This window comes from Perca flavescens, chromosome 12, assembly GCF_004354835.1.
Source record: "Perca flavescens isolate YP-PL-M2 chromosome 12, PFLA_1.0, whole genome shotgun sequence".
Taxonomy (NCBI): domain Eukaryota; kingdom Metazoa; phylum Chordata; class Actinopteri; order Perciformes; family Percidae; genus Perca; species Perca flavescens.
In genome coordinates, this window is record NC_041342.1 from 22,878,273 (window position 1) to 22,899,493 (window position 21,221).

Here is a 21,221-nt window from a genome sequence, read left to right on the forward strand (position 1 = left end):
AAAACAAATGACCAACTGATTATTTGACTATGAAAATAATCCTATAACCTACTTTGATCCATACCTAATTATACAAGGTCTGAAAAACTGGGAGCATCTTATGAATATATTCCACTAACACTCTTCATGGCTAGGCCTTTATTTGGCATGCCACTTAAGCAGAGAGGTGGGGAAGGCCTCTGGAGAGACAGAGGCCGCTGATACCACAGGATCATCATCCTCGCCGTAACTCAGACACTCAGCGGGTAAACGTTATGTGGTGGCATGCCACGAGTACCTCAGTTGTCACCTCTGTTAGTAAGATTAGGCTCTAGCATAATGAAGTGACAGATGATGAGTGTTGGGTATGACCACCGGGTGCTAATCCAGAGAAGAGAGACAGAGAAGGAGAGGGTTGGACTTGACAGACAGAGAGGTAGACAGACACTGGAGCGTTTGGAAAAATGGTATGTCAGTTTTGCTGATGTCTATAGCAACAGTAGCCTCCAATTTGACATCCACCAAACATTGGTTTTCTGTTTTTTTTCCTCTTTTTGGCTTTTCTTTGACCTCCTTAAAAGAACAAGCTATGTTTCCCAGGGCCCAGCTATTTGAAGCTCATAGTTTTGGTCATCCAAAGTTTTCTGTTCAAACTCAAGCCGTTCAGACACTGTCCCCACTTACATTTCCACAATGGCAGGGTCCTGGGGGCCAGACCATAGCCGCCCTACACTCTGCCCACAGTTGAGTTGCCTCTGGCAGTACTACTGCGTGCTTTGTGTGCTGGTTCTGGCCGCCGATCAGGGAAACCCCACAGTCTCTCCATGGTGAATGTCGAACGCCCTGCCAAGACCATTATGCATCCCTTCAATGGCCGTGAATAGCAGCACACTACAGTACAGACGATTTGAAAGATGTGCAATTCACCCAGGGCTACAATGCAAGACCATGACACAGATACCGACATTGGTGAACTGAACTTATTCCTGACATGGCTTCTCTTTGTTGTGTCTTTTTCTTTTTTCTAACAACAAAACAAATCCTGATAAAATGTGTCCTATGTTGCACTGCACAGGAAATATGAAAACAGTTAATTCCATGACACAGTTAGTGAACAAAGTCTAAACAAGCATTAGTCTTAAAAGCCAGGGTGTGACTTAGTGTGGCTGAGTGAATGACAGCGGGAGGCCTATTATGTACAAATTTAACAGTCTTAAATATGAGGATTAAAGCTCTTTCCATAATTTCCCCACAATGTTTACGTACAACACACTGTACCACACTGACCTATTAACCTCAAGGACACAAAAATCCATCCTAATGCCATTCTCCTGAACTCTTATATATTTCTCTTTCTCTTTCTGACGACCAGAGAAATGACCAAACTATAATTTCTAATACCCACTCTCCTTAATATTTTCTGCCTATAATAGTCCCTCTGTAGTCATTCTAAGTTGCTTGTCAGATCAATGTCAAAAATATAAATCTAACAGAATTAGATTTGAAATGTTATCTACATTTAGCACAGAGGTACATCTGTCTATTAATTTAAAACTCATGCAGCGTTTCCCAGCACTCCCACAGTCCAGTGGCATATTGCAGTAGTGGATATCAAGATGAGTCACATCAGCTAGCAGGCAGCTGGCAGGCTAGCAGTATCAGCCTATCCTGTTAATCTTACGATTAGCCTTCACTGATCCCATCAGGACTGCCTGGATCTGGGGTGCAAAGCCTAAAGGTTTATCCTGCAAGTCTGCCTTCACCCACACAACATAAATGGGGCGCACATACAAAGACACTGCACACCCCAAATAGTTCAGCGTTATCTAATACTAATCATAGAGGCAACATATTCCAGACACAAAGCCAGGAAGCTGGAGCTCGCCATGCCTATGCCTCACTGTCCCCCACGGACGTGTCCGTAGGCCCCAATGTGTTTCAAGAGGATCGTGGTAGTGAAATGTGTCACCGAGGTCAGACCCAGAAGTTAAAGGGGCAAATTCTGCGCTCTTCTGACACTAGAGTGGGTAGGGGGTCTGGGGGTGTTGGGCAGCAGCCAAGTGACATGCCGTGACAGGCCTCAAGGTTTCTTAAAGTAGGGAGGCATGGAAAGCACAAAAGCAAACACTCATACATTGCAACCACAAATACACACAGACACATGTGAGCACATTCACTCAATGTGTGCAAACACCCACACAATTACATACCTGTCAAATGGTGGATCTAATGCCTAAAATAAACCTGCCAACCTCCCACAACTACCATTTGGCAAGTTAAAAAGCATTTGGATACAACATACAAATTATACAGTTATTTTATGGTGATAAACTCTGTATTATTGTGAAATACCTGGCCACATTTTCAGCTGTGTCTGTGAGTGCAGCATGCATGTGCGCTCTCTTGCCATAATATTCTCCATCATGGCAGTTAGTTTAGGAAGTTTCATGGGCACCGACTGGACAGAGGAAAGACTCGTCTAACTGATGGGAAAAAGGAATGCTGGAGGCAATTACCTCCCTGACTCTGTGTCCTCAGGTCAAAAGGGGACTGGCCATAAACGCCTGGACACCAACAGAGACAGACCTCTGACCATGCAGGCCTTGTTTCACTCTCCCTGCAGCCACTAACATCAGCTGGTGGAAGAAGCCTTGGCTGTTTAAATTTATGGCTGTGTCATGAACAAACAATGCATGTATTTATCCTGACACGAACGCAAAAGGAGATAGCAATCCTGCTACTTTTTAGCATATGAAGACAGAAATGTATTATCATAAAATAATAAAATAAATGAATACATTCTTTTCCACCCTTACTTTTTTTTTTTGTCACTGATGTGTACAGGAGTTAACACTCCTACCATTACCTATTGTGTCTTCAACAGGATGATGTCAGAGCAACGATAATTATGTTCCTTTTTCCTGCTGAATGTGTTTGACAAGCTCAACAAGAATATAATACACACTTGCCAAATAGGCAGGCTACTCCGTCAGACAAAGGGATTGAAGCCTGGTGCTCTGGATGCCAAACAGCTGAAGACACTTTAATTATCATGAAACCTATTGCATGATGTCATTCTAGTGCAACCTATTCACTCGCCAGCAAATTAGGGCAAAGCGTAAGTGGCAAAAAAATGTTTTAATTCCTAGTTGTTTCGACTATTAAAACATATTTATAAGTTAGAGCATATTGTCATTAAATGATTCAAGGTAATAGACTAGGTTTTACTTTTCCATTCATGCCCTGCAAGGAATTTTTCAGCAGTTACAGTGCAGCTTGAGGAGAACTGAATGAAAAAGTCTGGGATGTACCATTACAATTTAGGGGGTTACTAATTTGACATGCATTAAGTATCTGTGAGTGGAATTCACCTAATACAATGTTATTGTGCAGAGTATACTTATAAAGGTTTATTTTTTGGAATAAGAAACATAAACTTGCGTGGGTGTGTTTTACGTGACAATGAATCCTGCGAGAAAAATAACTCCCCTACTGTGGCAGCAGGTTGGATCATGCCAAGATGATGTTACGAACAGCCTTTTAAAGTCGCTCCACTTCCGAGATGAAGTAAAGTAGACCGCCGCTGCACAGCAAGAAGACGAAGGCTGACAATCTATCTGTCTGAAACAACCCCAGTTAGACAGGATATGTTGAGAATACACAGTTGGACTTTGGGATGTTTTATGGACTCGGAATCGAAAGAGTTTTCTTTTCGTCCATGTAGGACGTGGCGTCTGCAATTGCATTAAAATAGGTCTAAATGTGCGTGCATTTTTTTTTGATTAGCCTACTCTCAAAGACAACAGCAGCAACCTGGACTACTATTTTGAAACAGGAATGGTTTATCCTCCCGAAGGTTTATTCTACCTCGAAATGGATCAAGCACCACCAGGTAAGTTAGGGTTAAAGGCAACCATTGTCTGATCTGCAGGGAGTCAGAAAACCTTTTTATTCGTTTTTTTTTTTTTTTTTTTTTTTACTTTCTCCTTTTGCTCGCATCATCTTGTGTAATGATCGGTAATAAAGCTGACATCTGACAAATGCTGCGCAGGTGTTAGTAAAAACGTTATAATGGCCAGGTCAGTCCTCAGTGCTGAGCTTCCCCAGTGGCATTGCCCAGGCATGCATAGCGCAATTCACTTGCCAATTACGTAATACCTTTCGGCGGACCAGGCGCAGTGGCGTTTCTTTTGTCCCAGCGCATATGACAAACTTGGACACAAATGCATAGCGGTTTTGCATCTCCTCGTGAGCCAAAAGGTTTACCGAAGGCGTGTGACAGTGTAAATAGTGCATTTTAAAATGGAATATAGTTGCACAGGGTGCGTTAATGAGCGCCGCATGAAACGACCGCTTTGTTCTCCTCTGCAGCCAGCCGTGGTTAATTTGTGTGCTAGCTCTGAAAGTAGGCTAGAGGCAAGCAGACTAGACAGCTCGTCTTATGACTTAACTCCGGCAACTCACGAACACTTCATATTTTTGTATTTACATTTTGTCATTTGACCTGCGCGTTATTACATTGTCTTAACGGTGTATTGACACTTTCCGGTTGCTATTATGTCTTTATTCTAAATAACCACCTAGCTCATTTGATTTGACTTTAGTTAGGCTAATAAAAAATGCACCATAATGTTAGCCCACGTGCATTAATAATTTGAAGATGATTATTTAAAATTACAGTTGATATAACCTTAAAGTGAATAGTAGTGACACACCATAAGAACAATGCAGATGCCCTGTATTGTCCCTATAAGGTATGTGTGCTGTATGGCTGTTTCAGTGACAAATCCCTGTGTTTGGTTATTAAGAATTAATTTACTCTTTTATTTTCTGGATTGGACACAGGGCAAAAGCCAAGCTATACATGCGTGACTGAGTTGATTTTTATTCATGTATTATTCCACACTTGAATTACGTGGCTCTTGTCTGTACTGGTATGTGTGTGTGTGTGTCTCAAAAGCCAGTGGAGTTTCTGGGCAGGAGACAGAAAGAGGAAGGTGTGCAGATTTAATTTTGCTGAGTTCAGGAGCCGCGGCTTTGCGTTTTGTGCCTGCCACTGTGCTGCTGCACCTGCCTTTTGTTTATTTTAAGGTCAGAAAAAGAGGAGAGCGGATGGTGGGAGAAACCCACATTTTCTCCTTTCTGTGAGTGCTCTTGTATTCTCCCTAACTGCCTCATGAAAGGCACTTTTGTCCTGCAGTGAAATATATCGCCCTTCACCTCCTCTTGATGCGGTCTGCCCTCCTTTTTCATTTTTAGGAAAACGCTTAGTCTTTCAGCCAGATTCGCAGATCTTATGCCTTTAAGGTTGACGGAAAACTTAGGAGGATATAAGTGTGCGATCACTATAAAAATGGGAGGGGTGGTCCAAGAGGCTCTAAATATAATTTATGGTGTATTTGATGCCTTTCATGCACTTCAGGACAGTGCCAGAGGCTGCTGCAAACTTTAGAAGTTGCACTTTAATCTACTTTGCAAGAGTTTGTAAGCAACTAGACTCCTAATTCTGCGAATTTCTGGAACAATAAAAGAAATCATATTTCATTTTAATTTACTAATAGTGCTCAGAAATGAGGACTAACTGCCACATTTCCTTTTTACACACACTTGGTAATTATGTGGCAAGTGATATCTCTTGGAAACATGCCTGGGCTTGTCCTCAGATCTTTGTGTGTGTGTGTGTGTGTGTGTGTGTGTGTGTGTGTGTGTGTGTGTGTGTGTGTGTGTGTGTGTGTGTGTGTGTGTGTGTGTGTGTGTGTGTGTGTGTGTGTGTGTGTGTGTGTGTGTGTGTGTGTGTGTGTGTCACATACACGCACACATCCTTGATTGCAGTAGGTCATTATCATTGAGGGACTCATGTTTACAGTACATCACTTCATCTCACAACAGATCAATGCTTTACAATGCCTGATGGATCTCTTTCTAAGAATCCCACTCCTTTGCATTTCATTTTCTTATCTGGCTTTCTCTTTTGCTTGCAGCTCTCCCTCCCAGGTCAACAAAGCCAGTGCACTCCACCATGAACAACAACTGCCCTGCGCCACCTACATATACGCTACAGGACGCTGAATGGTATTGGGGAGACATAACAAGGTAAGGTATCTTCACTTTAAACATGCCATCATTCTTACAAACACGGAGTTTGCGTTGTTTGGACTGTTTTAACGTATTGGTATGTTAGATTCGCTAACTTTTAACTGATTTTCCCTCAGGGATGAGGTGAACGAGAAGCTCCGAGATGCACCTGATGGCTCCTTTGTGGTGCGCGATGCATCCACAAAGCTGCAAGGAGACTTTACGCTGACGTTGAGGTGAGCAGAAGGGAGAAATCTAATCCTAACAGCACTACCACAAATATCATCAACAGGGGTTTACATTTGATTTGACATCAATGATCACATTTTTGTGCTTTGCCGTTTCACTTTCTCAGGAAAGACGGACACAACAAGCTGATCAAGATTTACCACCGGGATGGCAAGTACGGCTTCTCGGACCCCCTCACATTCACTTCAGTAGTGGAGCTCATTTGGCACTATCAGCACCATCCGTTGGTGGAATACAACGCCACGCTGGACCTAATGCTCACCCATCCCGTGTCCCGTTTCCAGCAGGTTAGCGACCACAATTATTCTGTTTTCGGGGGGGGGAAAATGTCAGTCAATATTTTGACATTGCAGAAAGATTTTGATAAAGGATATTAGTTTTTTTCTGTTACGGAGGATTAGGAATTGTACATTGTAATTGTTGTGTCTTTTTTTTTTTTTTTTTTTCTTTTTACATCAGGTGAAAGAGGACAGTGTCGATGTCGCTGGAAGAAAGCTCAAGGAGGTTCACTGTCAGTATCAAGAGAAGTCAAAGGAGTTTGATCATCTTTATGAAGCCTTCACAAAGACCTCGCAGGTAAAAACAAACGCATTAAATTAACTCTGATGGTCTCTCATGTCTGTCTCATCAGTAGAATTTTCCAGTCTCCTGAGTATATATTTTTTTATTTAAGTGGACGTATTCTTTGTGATGCAGGAGATCCAGATGAAGCGAACGGCCATTGAGGCCTTTAACGAGACAATGCTGATCTTCGAGGAGCAGTGTCGTGAACAGGAGCGTTACGGAGAGGAGATTGAGATGAACAATCAGTCCGAGGGAGCTGACCAAGATCTGGAGAGGTACTTCATTACACTGTCCGAAAAAAAAGCGCCCCTAAATGTAGTTTCAATTGGTTGCATGTAGAACCACGTTTATTGATCTGTATTCAGACCTGCGACCTTTTATTTCCCTCTCGTTAGCTTTCTAATAAATTATGAGAAGCTGAAGTGTCGTCTCGGGGAGATCTACGACAGCAAAATCCATCTGGAGGAAGACTTGAGAACGCAGGTGGAGGACTACAGAGAGACCGACAGGAAGATCAACAGCTTGCGGCCTGACCTCATCCAGTTACGCAACATCAGAGACCTGTACCTCAAGTATGTATATTGTTTGTGGTATCTGTGGAAAAATAATTATTTTGTAGCTGCTCTGTGAAGTATAACTATTCTATATTAAAATCCAACCTTTTCTTTACACCTCTCCTTGCAGCTGGCTTAATCACAAAGGTGTCAGGCAGAAACGCATAAATGACTGGCTGGGGATACTGAGCGACAGCCTTGATGAGTAAGTTCCAACAAATTCTTTCTGGAAACAATGTTCAAGAGTGCAACTTATAAATGAGAGAGAGAGAGAGAGAGAGAGAGAGAGAGAGAGAGAGAGAGAGAGAGAGAGAGAGAGAGAGAGAGAGAGAGAGAGAGAGAGAGAGAGAGAGAGAGAGAGAGAGAGAGAGAGAGAATAGTAACAACAACGAACAGTTACGGAGGCGTTACAGTACGACTCTTTGTTTTTTTTCCAGCACATATGTGTTGAAGGGAGACGAGAAGAATTTGCCGCATCAGGATGAGACAAATTGGTTTGTTGGCGAACTGAGCCGGACGCAGGCCGAGGAGATGCTTCAAGGTAAAGCTCCTGGAACGTTCCTGATCCGTGAGAGCAGCAAACAGGGATGCTACGCCTGCTCTGTTGTGTGAGTATATCATTTTGGGAAAAGCAGTTATCTGGAGAATGGTTTGAGAGGAATATTACGCATTGGTGTAATTGTGTGACACCCATTGTTTTTTTTGTTTTTTTCTTTTTTTTTCTTTCATTCATTACAGTGTGAATGAAGAAGTGAAGCATTGTATGATCTACAACACACCGCAAGGATACGGCTTTGCTGAGCCCTACGACGCCCACTGCACACTGAAAGACCTTGTCCTGCACTATCGCCTGCACTCCTTAGCGCAACACAATGACGCCCTGGATGTTCGGCTGTCACATCCAGTACACGCCACAGATGCAGCTGCGCCTTCTCAACACGCAGAGGAACACAAACTCTTACAGACTCCAAAACACACGGTGGGGCTCCCGCCTGCCGCTCCAGAAATGTAATCCAACGGTAAAAAGACAAAAGGACATGTTTACTGCATCCTGCGAGAATGACTGCATCGAGGTGCATTGTGTAAAGTTTTGCACTACAGTGATTCCATCGGTTTTTGTGAATGGGATTTCACAGATTGAAGTGGGACTGGAACTTGAATGTCAGCTTGAACTTTTGTTTTCAAAGAGACTGTTTAAGCTTTTAATACTTTACTTTTTTTTTTTTTTTTTTTGTACTTCATTTATTGCCGCTTGTTTAATGGACACCTTTTTTTAGTAGGGATGTTGAAAACCAGAAAATTGCTCACTGACATCGGGCGCTGCACCTTTGTTTGACTTCAACTTGTAAAACCAGAGTTGATGTTGCTAGAGATGTCCATTTCCCTAGTTACAGTAGATTCCGTTCTGACCAATACTATAGTAATATTTGTGCCTCATTCTTGCGCATGTGATGGCAAATTTTGAGCACAGAAAAATATTTTTTCTAAGCACATACATTATATTTAGAGAACTTTATCATGCAAAGAGAATTTTAATTTGAGTGACAATAATAATTTTGTCCTCAATAAATGTATTAACCTGGTTTGCTAATATCCACATTAGCACAAAATAACCTCTTTTACTGTGTTTTCCACATTTGCCCCGTTAATGTGTAAATTGAATTACATGGTTTATATAGGCAGAAGGTACTACATCTCATTTTATGAGAATGCCATAAGGTTGTTTATAACAATTAGTCAGCTAGATATGTAAATATTAAGAGTCAATTCAGGTTTCTACATTGGCAATCACCAAGGTAGCCAACTAGCTACTGCATATATGGCAGACGTCAGCTCCCAACCTAACAAGATCGCTTGCCTGCAAGCTAATAAAGTATAGATTAACTAATAAAGGTTATAGGTATGTCACCAAAACTGTATGAACTACTATTGTGGGGCTGCAGATCATTCTTCTAGTGCTTCCCTACTCCCCCTGGTAACTGATTATACTAACAATCAGAGTGGAGTCACAACAGCCAATCAGAAATGACCTACTCCGACTTTTCTGATCGGCTGCCATTGTGGCACGCTGTAACACTCTGTCAAGTTGAGCACCCAGACAAATCTGAGAGCGCGCAGAGCAGAGATGTTGAGAAACACTGAACTAGTGTCCGATCACACAGAGCATTTAGAGGGGAAATTTATAAAAACAGAGGTGCTCCTATGTGGATATTAGGAAACACTGAAACAAGTGCATGGAGCACAAAATAGATTTTTGTTTGCTTAAATTAAATAATTCTTTGCGTGACAATTTCTCTACAAAATATAACTCGTGATTCTACAAACTCTTTGTGTGCAAAATGTCCTATTGTGTGCTCAGGAATAAGAAATATGTTAATACTACTTTGTGTAGGAGAAAAATGTTTTCCGTCATACTGGTTTGGTGGACCAAACCATTTTTGGGTAAATGCCACGTGTGAATATGTGAAAAGTCGTGGTGCAGCTTGACAATTTGCCCCTTTCTTAACATAAATTCATATACAATGGATAAGTATGTAGCATTAACGTCCTGTAGAATACCATTGTAAGAGAGCATACTCAAATGTTATACCCATTGACCAAAGCACTTGATAGTGAGCAAAAATACATCCCTTTTAAGTCTGGTAATTGCATTTGGGCAAGGGGAGGGCAATTTATGTACACCTGCTGATGTGCTGATCAAAAACATAATCTGAAGTACTGTATGTTATATTCTGTTACTCAAAGAAGTATAAGCTTTTTGTATTCTATATATATTTTTTCTATACACACGCCACAAGATGAAAGCTTGAAGAAAGTGCAATCCAACAGTATTTCTATTGTTGCAATGTATGACGATGATGATGGTGGTGAAGGTAATGCTGTTATGAGAGGTTGACATTTGCCACAAAAATGCACTCTCTTTGGTGGTGTCGGTATGATGTGGCCTCCGATGTTTGTGTGAACTGCCAGAGGTCCGGAAGTATCCTGCCTCCATTACTTGAACTGTGGCATTGCTCAAGCTATGAATGTTTTTCATGACATGTAGGCTACATAGCTTAAGAGGAAAGGAATCCATGTTGAACTTGGCACATTTTTCAAGTTTGAGGACAATACATACTCTGTACAGAGAAACTGTAAAATGTATTTCTGAGGTTGGTTTATGGAAGGAGGGTGATTAAGCCTCTTATAAAAAAAAAATAACTCCACTGGGGGATTGAGGAAACTACTCGGGTGAAGCTATGTGAGATCCTGACCTTTTTCTTGCTGAAAGACAATAAACTGATGAGGGTTTTGTCAATTTACGTTAATCCATTGGCTTTCTTTCATGGTCTATTGCTGATACTGTGCAAGCAATGCACAGTATCAGTTTATTATTTAAGATACCATTTTTTTCTGACCTGGGTAGAAAAATTATTAAATACAAAGCGTAGAATCACTTAAAGTGAGATAACTAGTTATATGAAATTCACTGTCCATCTCTAGTGGAGCCATTGCTGTCCAATGAGCTTATCCTTGGGTCAGAAGAGAAAGGAGACAGCGAGGGCACTGGAGGACAGACTGTGGACAGATGGAAGAGAAAGGAAGCGATAAGACAATAGCAGGATATGTGCAGGCCCTTTCCCCACTCAGCCTGGCCGCTGATGAGTCACTAGAAAACAATCCATCAAACCTACTTCACTTAGAACGGGCTGTATTGTTAAACACAATTTTTCTGAAGCTCCCGTGAAAGGAATGCAGCTCAACTGTAAACATTTTAGTACCAGCTAGCTTGAGAGCAGCTTGAGTTTTGTCCCTAGAACTTAATCACACAGTCAAGACCAGTATTGGCTCATAAATACACAAATGTGTGTAAATTATAATTTTGTTTTTTTATTAACTTTAGCACCATCTACAAAGAAACACTTGTGTAAACCCTAGGATAAGCCACTGCTAATGGTGATGATGATGAGGACCCCGGGTGACCATGACACCACCATTGCCCTCCATGACCAGAGCAACAGGTGGCCTGTTTCAACCATAACATAAGGTCTGTGTTAGGTAGGGATTAATGAGGTGCGGAGGGCAGGGATGTACTGGGGGAGAGCCTCAGTTCCAGGCCACGGATTACTCCCTCTTACCTGTGTCAGCACAGAGAGCTGGTGGACAGACAAGCATGCCATTTGGCTAGGATGGACCAGATGTAGGGGAGATAGATGGATGGATGGAGATAGATAGATAGATAGATAGATAGATAGATAGATAGATAGATAGGACACACTGTACCAGTGCTGAGTCACACTCAGTCTGCGTGAGAGGGACAGAGTGGATAGAGAAAGTGTGTGGGGTAGACAGAAAGGGAAAGAGGAGGGACAGGAAAGAGCGCATTTTTCTAACTCCTGTACAGGATGGTATAAAAAACAAAAAAAATGAAGGCTGGAAAGGTCAAGCTAGTGACCTGAAAAACAGTCCCACCTGGCTTTACCCCAAAGCCTTTTGCTTTCACAGCAATTTAGCTTGCACTGCCCAGTCCTATTTTCCTTAGCTCCCTGAATCTTAATAAAAGATTTTCTATGGTTTAATCTATGTAAAAGCCCAGCCCCCCACGCATGTTTCTTACTCATACAGACCCAGCACGTCTCTACTTTCCTCCCTTTCTATTTCACCTCAGTCGCATAAACTCGCTCGTTTAAATTCATAGTAATTTTGCTTTATAGTCCTCAATTTAAATAAGTCCTGGCTGGAGGGGCAGCAGGACGAATTACCTTTGGAGTCACGCCTAAAATACACACACCATCAACTGTCTCGCAGGCTCTCAGAAAAAGAGGTTTTCGCTTTTGGCAGCAGCCAATCGCGTCTTTCCTCCCCTCTGTCTCCGTCCGATTCCACAGTTTTCACGCTACCCAAAGAGCCAATAGGAGGCCGAGAACGTGTAGGGTATCGGCCAATCAGCGGCCAGTTGCTATGTTGGAGGCAGAATCGATAAGAGTTCTTTTTTTTTTTTTTTCTCTCTTTTTTACTACCTCACATAGACGCTGGCTTATAGGCTGAAGGCAAGAGACCCTGTTGCCTGCCAAGCAGCATGTCGGCTATGGACTGAACCATTAAACATACCAGCGCCACATTTTCTTTTAAGTCTGTCTAATACCAAATAAAAGCTAGTTTGTCTGTATATTCAGTTTGTATCTATTTATTTAAGACTTTAGGGTTACAGGTTGATCACCCCAGGTGTTGAGCTAGAAAATTAAGTTGGAAAATTGTTTCCATGCCTGGAGGTATTATGTTAATTGATGCACACCAAACAAGTTTCAGAATGAAAAGTATGTCGTGAAAGTTGTTACATAAGCTTTTATTCCTCTTTAGGCACGTTTTTCTTTACTCTTACAGTAAGCCCCAATGTGCAGTAGTGGCTAAACAACATCTTGAATGCTACAGTGAATATTGTAAATATTCAACAAAGTATTTAGTATAGCACTAAAACCATAACACTAAAGCCCTATGTCCAACGATTCTATGAATTACAGCTTTAATTTGTATTTGAAGTTGAATACAGTATATGATAAAGTGATCACACTGTAATGTGAGGTGACACTGAGCCAGCTCTTATAAGGGGATAACATAATGCTGCTTGCTGACAAACCATTCAGGAGTAATTCCAATCCTGATCCACAGCCAAATCAGATTTGCAGATAGCATCTTAAGAAGGAAAGGAAGACGATCCCCCCTCCTTGAAACAGGTAGAGCAGGACACTGACTCAACTCTAAAATAATAACTTTCATTTTGGATAAATGCTCAACAGTTTGCATGACATACATATTACATTGTACTTCTACTTCTCAAGGAAAATCCTCACTAATGATTTGAGCTGTAATAAACGAAGGGCATCAGCGTCCCTCAAGCTCTCAGGACAATGTCATTGCGGGAGTTCAGCTCTCAAATAGATTAAAAAAGAACCAGCAGGCACATGGCCAGCAAACTAATGTCCACAGGACTGAGAGACTGCAGATGACAGAGAGGCGTCAGAGATCAAATCAGAAACCGGCTAGGTCTGAAAGCATAATACAATATGTACATTGTAGGTGGTGAACTCAGCCAGGGGTTATGCAGTTCACAAGTCCTGTCGGGCGAGTAAAGAAACTTTGTCTGGCAAAATCAGAACAAACATGTAGAGGACATGAAATTGTATTATTTACAAATTGAAATACCCTAAGCATAAAACAGGGGATTTTTACAGTATAAGTTATCGGCAATATTATGGAACTAATAATAAAAACTCCTACCACAGAGAGATGAAATTACTTGTTTTGCATTATCTGGTTCAATTTAAAGCCAATCATAAGTACTCAGTAAATGTTGAACTCTACCTACTCCCATAAGAACCCTTAAGCTGTCAGTTTAATGATGTTTTTCTTTCCTGGTGAAAGCAATGTCTAGCCAGAGGACAGAGCTCTGATGAAAAAGTCAGACATACCCTGCACTTAAAACAGAATGGTAATTATGGTGACTGCTTTCCATAGGATGACCCTCACACTTTACTTTTTCTCCCATTACACGGAAGATTCTGGGAGCAAGGCAAACACAGTCTGCTTCCCATCACCACAATGGAGAGACATGGTGAACGGTGAAACTAATCATCATGTTCATGACAAGCAAAAACATTGCCTATAGGAGAAAATAGATGAGAGACTACCAGAGCCATGCCCAACAAAAAAAGGCTTAATCACACTGTAACAGAACCACTTTCATCAAAAGAAGTCTGTGTCACTACATTTCAAATTCATTCTAGCACCTCGCCTACTTATTAAAACCTGTTTTACAGGAGACACCTGCCCAGGCAGCAGCATAAAGAACAAAAGGCAAAGAAAAAGAAACATTCATATTACAAATGAAACACAGAAAGCCTAAACACTAGGGATATAGACATTCTCTCATTATGCTTAATTTAAAGGATTTATCAGAGGCTTGTTTTATGCCTCTGGTAATGAAGTCATTAGCTACCAACAACCGACTTCTGATGAGCATATTATCATGCTGAACTTGTAGAGGACATGTATGTCCCTATACCATACATTGAATGAAAGGAAGTTGTTGTCCAATTTCAAAAGTGACAGTGCTCGTACCACCAATGAGAAAAAACAAATCTTATTTGAGGATGAAGGACACATTCTTCTTTGAAATTTGACATTGTCGGGTTCTCTGATCAGCATTTAAATGGGATGATTTGAAAAAGAAATCACATTACAGGTTAAACATGGTCAGGTTGAAGTTTTCTCATTGAAAGATCAACGCTAAAAGTCAATTAAATGGGAAAGCTGAATATGATATAACGTAGTATTATTACCATAAAAACTTTTTTTACTTAATGATAAAAACTATATATTAATTGGCTCAAAGACAGTTTTCACAGAATCTTTGGCTCACGTTCACAAACTTACTGTAGTCTCTCAGGGCCAGACACATAACATTTAAGTCTAGATTTTAGATATTTGGCTGCAAAGAGTTAAAGTGACCATAACTTGTTTTTTTTCAAAGCTCATTTAGTTGAGAGGGCGAGCTTTGCGATATATTGGCTTACTAAGAGTCTATTTAAGCTGTATCCAATAATTATAAAATCTCCAAATGTTCAGCTGAGATAATGGTAATGGTAGATACCCTTTAGGCAAAATGGACAGACTGGAAATTTTACAATAGCCTACAGGGCAGCAGGAGGGAAACCCAACCAAGCATGTAGTACAAAGGGTGTCCAGGTTGGAACATATCTATCTACCTTTGAGTTTTAATTGGCCACATATTTTCTAGTACACCACTGTCTGTTAGATTCTGGGTGACACATTGAAATACCAGGAAATACAAGTCAAGTGACAGTTAAAGGAGTTTTTCCTGTAACTGTCACAGGTGTTATTCACCTCAACTCAGTGCACCAGACAGGTCCAATGGGCCCGAGCAGTGCTAGACTTCTGTATGTAATAACAGGTTTCTTTCCAATATAGTATTTAAACCCAATTGGATGCCAAGCTACTGATTAAAACAAACTGGACGTCCCACTGCGAGGTCTCAGAGTAGGCTCGCTTGTAGGTCTGGTCAAGTCTCCAGTTCAAGAGGTTGGAGCCAACACAGTGGAGGATGGCTACATCTAAAATTACCATTCTGCTGGGGGCTGACATGCTAAGAATACTATGATAATTCACATGGTAGGTTTCTGTGGCTTGTTGTCAAGGACTTTCATTTGATTAGCTGCTCGTTCAAAGGCGAGACTGCCATCTGGTGGTGTGTGTAATGACACAGCTAGCGACAATTCTTGTGTAAACTGACCAAAAAAAACAACAACAACAATGTATCAAATAATTAAAACAAAAAAAAACTAAATAAGCCATACCTTGGTGTAATTAAAGTCCTGTCTCCCAAGACGGACAACGATGGTCACTTGCGATAGGCTACAAAAAAAAAACGATTTGTAAAATGTAACATTCTCGGGGATCTGTTAGTTGTGACTGGAGATTCAACTGCCAGACCTGTGCAGTCGATCCAGAAAGATGTTGTTGACAGTCTGCAGGGTGACGGAAGTTGCCTGCCTGCATCCTCATCAGTAAACTTATGGGTAAGTCGCGGCCAAAAACAAGCTGAATTTGTTTTTGTTTTTTCTGTACAAGTCCGTAATTCTCTGTGAGTTAACATTCTGAGCAGGGGTCAGTCGAGCTGTAAAGTTTCAGTGTCATTCCAATTGATTTTACCGATGATTGTTGAATCCACCCTGGCGAGCTGTCTGTTGGCTAGCATGTAGGCTTACGGCTGTAGTAGCTGTTTTTTGTTGTTTTTTTATAGCCAAAATAGCAACAAGGCGACGGACAGTAACTTATCTATGACGGCACCACCGTTATTTATCTTTATTATTATACATGTATTGCTTATTGCCGACGTTGCCACAGTTTTGTGTTGTTACACAACAGTCGAGTGTGTCTGTGACTCTGTGTGTGTTTTTGAGCTTGATGTAATCATCTCGTGTGTCTTTCAGGTCTGTTTTACGCTGAGACTCACTAGAGTGGAGGCTTTTGGAAAACTGGCCTCCATGTTAACACAGACCGGCCCCAGCGGTTATGTCCTCCACCTACATCATGTCAACATCCGCTGGTTGTTGTGGTGGTGATGCTGCAGCTGCCATGGCGACGCAGGCGTCTGAGCAGGCTCTGCTGGCCTCAGACCGCTACGCCAGACTCATCCTGGCCCAGATGAACAAGATGCGGCTCCGCACCGATTTCTGTGATGTGGGGCTGAAGGTTGGCAGCAGGGTCTTCAGGGTCCACCGACTGGTGCTTGCTGCTAGCAGCCCTTACTTCTCCGCTCTGTTCTCCGGGGGAATGAGGGAGGCGGATAAAGAGGAGGTGCAGATCCTTGGAGTGGAGACTGAAGTCTTTGAGGTTTTGCTGGACTTCATATACACAGGTCCGCATCCGTCCTGGTATTGCCATCATTATGTTTCATTAGATTTTTGTAATTTCGTACCGTTTTCTGAGTGGAAATATTTGCCCTTTCCCGTCAGGCGTGATCAGTGTTACAGTGGAGAACGTCCAGGAGCTGATGGTGGCAGCAGACATGCTGCAGCTGAACGAGGTGGTGTCTATCTGTGGAGAGTTTCTCAAGGGCCACATGGACCCGTCCAACTGTGTGGGCATCTTTCAGTTCCTGGAGCAGATTGCCTGCATGGACATGCTGGAGGTTACTGAGAACTACATCCAAGTTCACTTTCTGGAGGTATGAAACAATTAGAGGCACTGTCTCTGGTGTTGCTGTCAGACTTTGTTGTTGTTTGTTTCCTCGGTAAAATAAAGCTAGATGTACATGAAATCTGTTATTATCCTTTCTTTATTCAAAACAAGCCCAGTCAAACACCATCAGCTTTTTATCATGATTGTAGTTTTACCATTTCTTTTTGATGAAAGTGCTTCAACTCACGCTGAATTTTGAAGTTTGATGCTTACAGATTGCCTCTATCATCTGCCTCCCTTTTAGGTGTGTGTCACCGATGAGTTCAGGGGCCTGTCCAAGGATCAGCTGGTGAGGCTGCTAAGAAGCGAAGAGCTGAGAATTGAGGATGAGTACCAGGTATTCACTGCAGCCATGGACTGGGTACTCCAAGATGTGGCAAAGAGGAAAAAACATGTAGTGGAAGTGTTGGAACCAGTCCGCTTCCCTCTGCTATCCCCACAGAGACTGTTCAAGTACATAGAGGGTGAGGGGAAGCATAACATTTTGCACGCCCCTTTTATATTTGACATACTCACATTCCGATATTGCTGTAAAATTGATTAGGTGACGGATCGTAAACAACATCTTGAAATTTTGCCCATTTCGATGTTCATTAAAGGTATTGCAGATTTCAGCCTGCGGGTGGCACTGCAGACTCTGCTGAAGGAATACACTGAAGTCACAAAGTCTCCCAAAGAAAATAAGATGTACAGTCAGCTGCAACCAGCCAAGATGAGACCCAGAAGAAAAGCCAGGAAATACCTCTATGCCATAGGTTCTGTTTCAAATCACTTTTTTTCAACATAGTAAAGTAACCTGATCCTAATAAGAAGTGTCAGAAATGCCATTTCATCTTGGACTTTTACTTGTTTCCTCCTGGCAGGAGGCTACACTCGGCTGCAGGGCGGCCGCTGGAGTGACAGTCGGGCATTGAGCTGTGTGGAGCGCTTTGACACCTTTAACCAGTACTGGACCACCGTGTCGTCACTGCACCAGGCCCGCAGCGGGTTGGGGGTCGCAGTACTGGAGGGAATGATCTATGTGGTAGGAGGTGAGAGACCTGAGGCCGTCGTGTGTTTGTGTTCAAGCCCAAAAATAAAAGAACCTCAAAAATCTTCAGTCTAACAAGGAATTCTGTTTTTTTCACCAGGGGAGAAAGACTCAATGATCTTTGACTGCACTGAGCGGTACGACCCAGTGACCAAGCAGTGGGCCGCTGTGGCATCTCTGAACTTTCCGCGCTGTGGAGTTGGCGTCTGTCCCTGCCACGGAGCTCTGTATGCACTTGGTAAATGCCCCAGTAGTACCATATATAACCGAAATACATACAGCACAAACTGGTAGTTTAGTTTTAATAGTTTTAGTTTTCTGTATTTATTGTTTGTTTTGTTTATGTATGCACCCACCACCATGGCAAATTCCTTGTAAGTGGAAGTCTTGTACTGACTTGGCAATAAACCCTTTTCTGATTCCGATTAAAGGGGCACTCCAATCGTTTTCACACGAGGATCAGTTTACTAGCCATAGTGGTTCTGAGCGTATGAAAACAGTTGTATGTTGGGTGATAGAATCTCATCAATATAGAAAATAGAAAACAACATGGAAAATGGGAGAACAAAAAGCTAAATAAGTTAAACTAAATCATTTTGTGAAATGATAATAGCTACGTAGTCAGTGCAATTCAATCGATAACCAGTATATTTTGGGAAACGGACAAAAAGCATAAGCTGATGATTGTATTATACTTCCGTAGGTGGTTGGATTGGCTCGGAGATTGGGAAGACCATGGAGCGGTATGACCCAGAGGAGAACAAGTGGGAGGTCATCGGCAGCATGGCAGTTCCTCGATACTACTTTGGCTGCTGTGAGCTACAAGGTGGGTTTCTCCGCTTTTTTTTTTTTTTTTTTGAAAAATAAATGTGCAAAATCTAGTGCAATTTAAGTGCTTTTTATCAGTATTCACAAACACATTCACACGCACTGAACTCCCCTTCTCGCTTGTTACAGTGTATTTCGTCTCTGATGACTTGGACACTTGGTGAAGTAGCTCTGGACTAAATGCTGTTGTCTCTTTCCAGGGTTTATTTACGTGATTGGAGGAATAAGTGACGAAGGAATGGAGCTGCGTTCAGCCGAGGTGTATGACCCTATCTCCCGCCGATGGAGCGCCCTGCCCGTCATGGTCACACGTCGAGCCTATGTGGGCGTCGCCTGTCTCAATAACTGCATTTACGCAGTGGGTGGCTGGAACGAGGCACTGGGTGCACTGGAGACGGTGGAGAAGTACTGCCCAGAAGAGGTAAAGTGGGACAATTTAATTTTCAGTCAGTTTTCCGTAATATCCGTGTCCTGACCTGCTCCTCGCCGCCGTACTTGTCTTTCTACAGGAGAAATGGGTTGAGGTGGCTTCGATGTCTACTGCCCGTGCGGGCGTGTCAGTGTCAGCAGTTAACGGGCTGCTGTACGCCGTCGGTGGCAGGGCCGCCAGCAGAGACTTCTCTGCCCCGGTGACAGTGGACTCTGTGGAAATCTATGACCCTCACCTGGATACCTGGACTGAAGTTGGAAACATGATCACCAGCCGGTGTGACGGCGGGCTGGCTGTGCTCTGATAGCCAGTATAATTTTCCAATTGTGAGCGTCCATATCAGCACGTGAATCATCCCAAAACTGCCTAAAGTGAAGAAAAGCTGCACCTTACGAAACACAAACGTATGTTTCTGTCTCAAGTAGGACTTTCACATGATCATATATGTTATTTATACATGGATTAGACATGTTTTTCTTTTGTATTTGTCCACAACATTCGACATTTATTGAACATATGACAGCAGATCTAAAACTGGAAAACTGCCAAAACTGCTCATCTGTGTCTCTGTTTTCAATTCACGGAATACTTTTACAAGAGTATCAGTGGAAAAAGACTTATTTGCCTCTCATGTATTTGAAGACAAAGCTATCCTTGAGATAAGGATCATTTCACAGCAGAGGAACTCTATTTTGGATGGACCAGAGTTTTTTTTCCTTTGGGGAACACTGCTAACAGTTCTTTTTTTTGTTTGCTTTCTCTTTATTTTCCCTTAAAGAAATGTTTGAGATGAGTGCTTTGCTACTTGGAAGATGTATCAAACCACTTGAGCCTATTTAATAATGGAACCAAAGTTCCATGGGAAGCTATTCCTGTAAATAATTATAAACTTGAACAGCACACCACTGTTGGATGATGTTGGAGCTCATCACATTTGCGAAGCGGAGTGAAGACGTTCCACAGTAACCGTATTTCCTATCATGTACTGTTATTCCTTTGCAAACGGCAGAATATTAATGTTAAACAGTAATAACATTTTATTGGTCGCTTTTCAGACTTAAACATATGCGCGTGCTGGGTTTAAAATGAACCTGCATTACCTCTCTCTTCATTTAAGATATTTGAAATGTAATAACTTAAAATATGGCTCCAGATGACCCTCCACTGTAAACATCACACTGAATTTACATATACATACAAAAAATCCTGAGTTGACTGTATACGTTTACAAAAAAGATGGTCTGCACTGTACAAACAAGACAATATGGAATCACTTACCTCCAGCTCTGCCACTAAACTCAGCACTCATGGATTTACACTGAACATTTATGTTGAATGTTATTCTCCAGTAAAACTCATTGTGATTAATGTATGACCTTATAGGTTGTGATGTGTGAAAACTAACATTTTTACATATTTTAATAAATGTTAAGGTCTCTATCATATACTGTAGACTCCTCAGAATAGAGTCATATAAGAGGCAGGGAGAGACAGATCGGTGAGGATGCCTTGTAAAAGTTAACATTAATAACATAGAACTGTACTATACTGACTTGTATCAGTCTGGAGTTACACAACAATGGAAAGGAAAGGTATGAAAATAATCTCAATGTTTATCCATTGTCTCCAATTTGCACATGTAAAATTGCCATATTCAAACACATTTCAATAAGGGTAATTTTTGTTTGTACTTGTCACAGCAAAGAATGTGATTCTACAATTGTTTTCTGATAAATGATAAATGTTGAATTTCAAAGTCTTTTGTTGTTTC

General features: G+C 41.7%; 2 protein-coding genes across 2 annotated transcripts; both read left to right on the forward strand.

Moving 5' to 3' along the window:
- Window positions 1-3,552: 3,552 nt before the first annotated feature.
- LOC114566080 (phosphatidylinositol 3-kinase regulatory subunit gamma) lies at window positions 3,553-10,729 on the forward strand. Its single transcript, XM_028594419.1, has 10 exons — window positions 3,553-3,871; window positions 5,961-6,072; window positions 6,192-6,290; window positions 6,410-6,590; window positions 6,763-6,879; window positions 7,000-7,142; window positions 7,263-7,439; window positions 7,552-7,626; window positions 7,859-8,029; window positions 8,160-10,729. The coding sequence occupies exons 1-10, from the start codon at window positions 3,817-3,819 to the stop codon at window positions 8,431-8,433; spliced, it is 1,404 nt and encodes a 467-aa protein (XP_028450220.1). The 5' UTR covers window positions 3,553-3,816; the 3' UTR covers window positions 8,434-10,729.
- A 5,173-nt stretch (window positions 10,730-15,902) lies between these two features.
- ipp (intracisternal A particle-promoted polypeptide) lies at window positions 15,903-21,182 on the forward strand. Its single transcript, XM_028594412.1, has 10 exons — window positions 15,903-15,997; window positions 16,412-16,839; window positions 16,937-17,148; window positions 17,407-17,626; window positions 17,762-17,917; window positions 18,026-18,193; window positions 18,293-18,430; window positions 18,896-19,018; window positions 19,221-19,441; window positions 19,530-21,182. Exons 2-10 carry the CDS (start codon window positions 16,494-16,496, stop codon window positions 19,752-19,754), a joined length of 1,809 nt encoding a protein of 602 aa, XP_028450213.1. The 5' UTR covers window positions 15,903-15,997; window positions 16,412-16,493; the 3' UTR covers window positions 19,755-21,182.
- Window positions 21,183-21,221: the final 39 nt, after the last annotated feature.

Coding starts and splice junctions, on each gene's coding strand:
- LOC114566080 (XM_028594419.1), top strand. CDS start 3,817: ATGGTTTATCCTCCCGAAGGTTTATTCTACCTCGAAATGGATCAAGCA. Junction 7,143..7,262: donor GCTGACCAAGATCTGGAGAG/GTACTTCATTAC, acceptor CCCTCTCGTTAG/CTTTCTAATAAATTATGAGA. Junction 8,030..8,159: donor TGCTACGCCTGCTCTGTTGT/GTGAGTATATCA, acceptor CATTCATTACAG/TGTGAATGAAGAAGTGAAGC.
- ipp (XM_028594412.1), top strand. CDS start 16,494: ATGTCCTCCACCTACATCATGTCAACATCCGCTGGTTGTTGTGGTGGT. Junction 17,149..17,406: donor TCCAAGTTCACTTTCTGGAG/GTATGAAACAAT, acceptor CCTCCCTTTTAG/GTGTGTGTCACCGATGAGTT. Junction 19,019..19,220: donor TGGCTGCTGTGAGCTACAAG/GTGGGTTTCTCC, acceptor GTCTCTTTCCAG/GGTTTATTTACGTGATTGGA.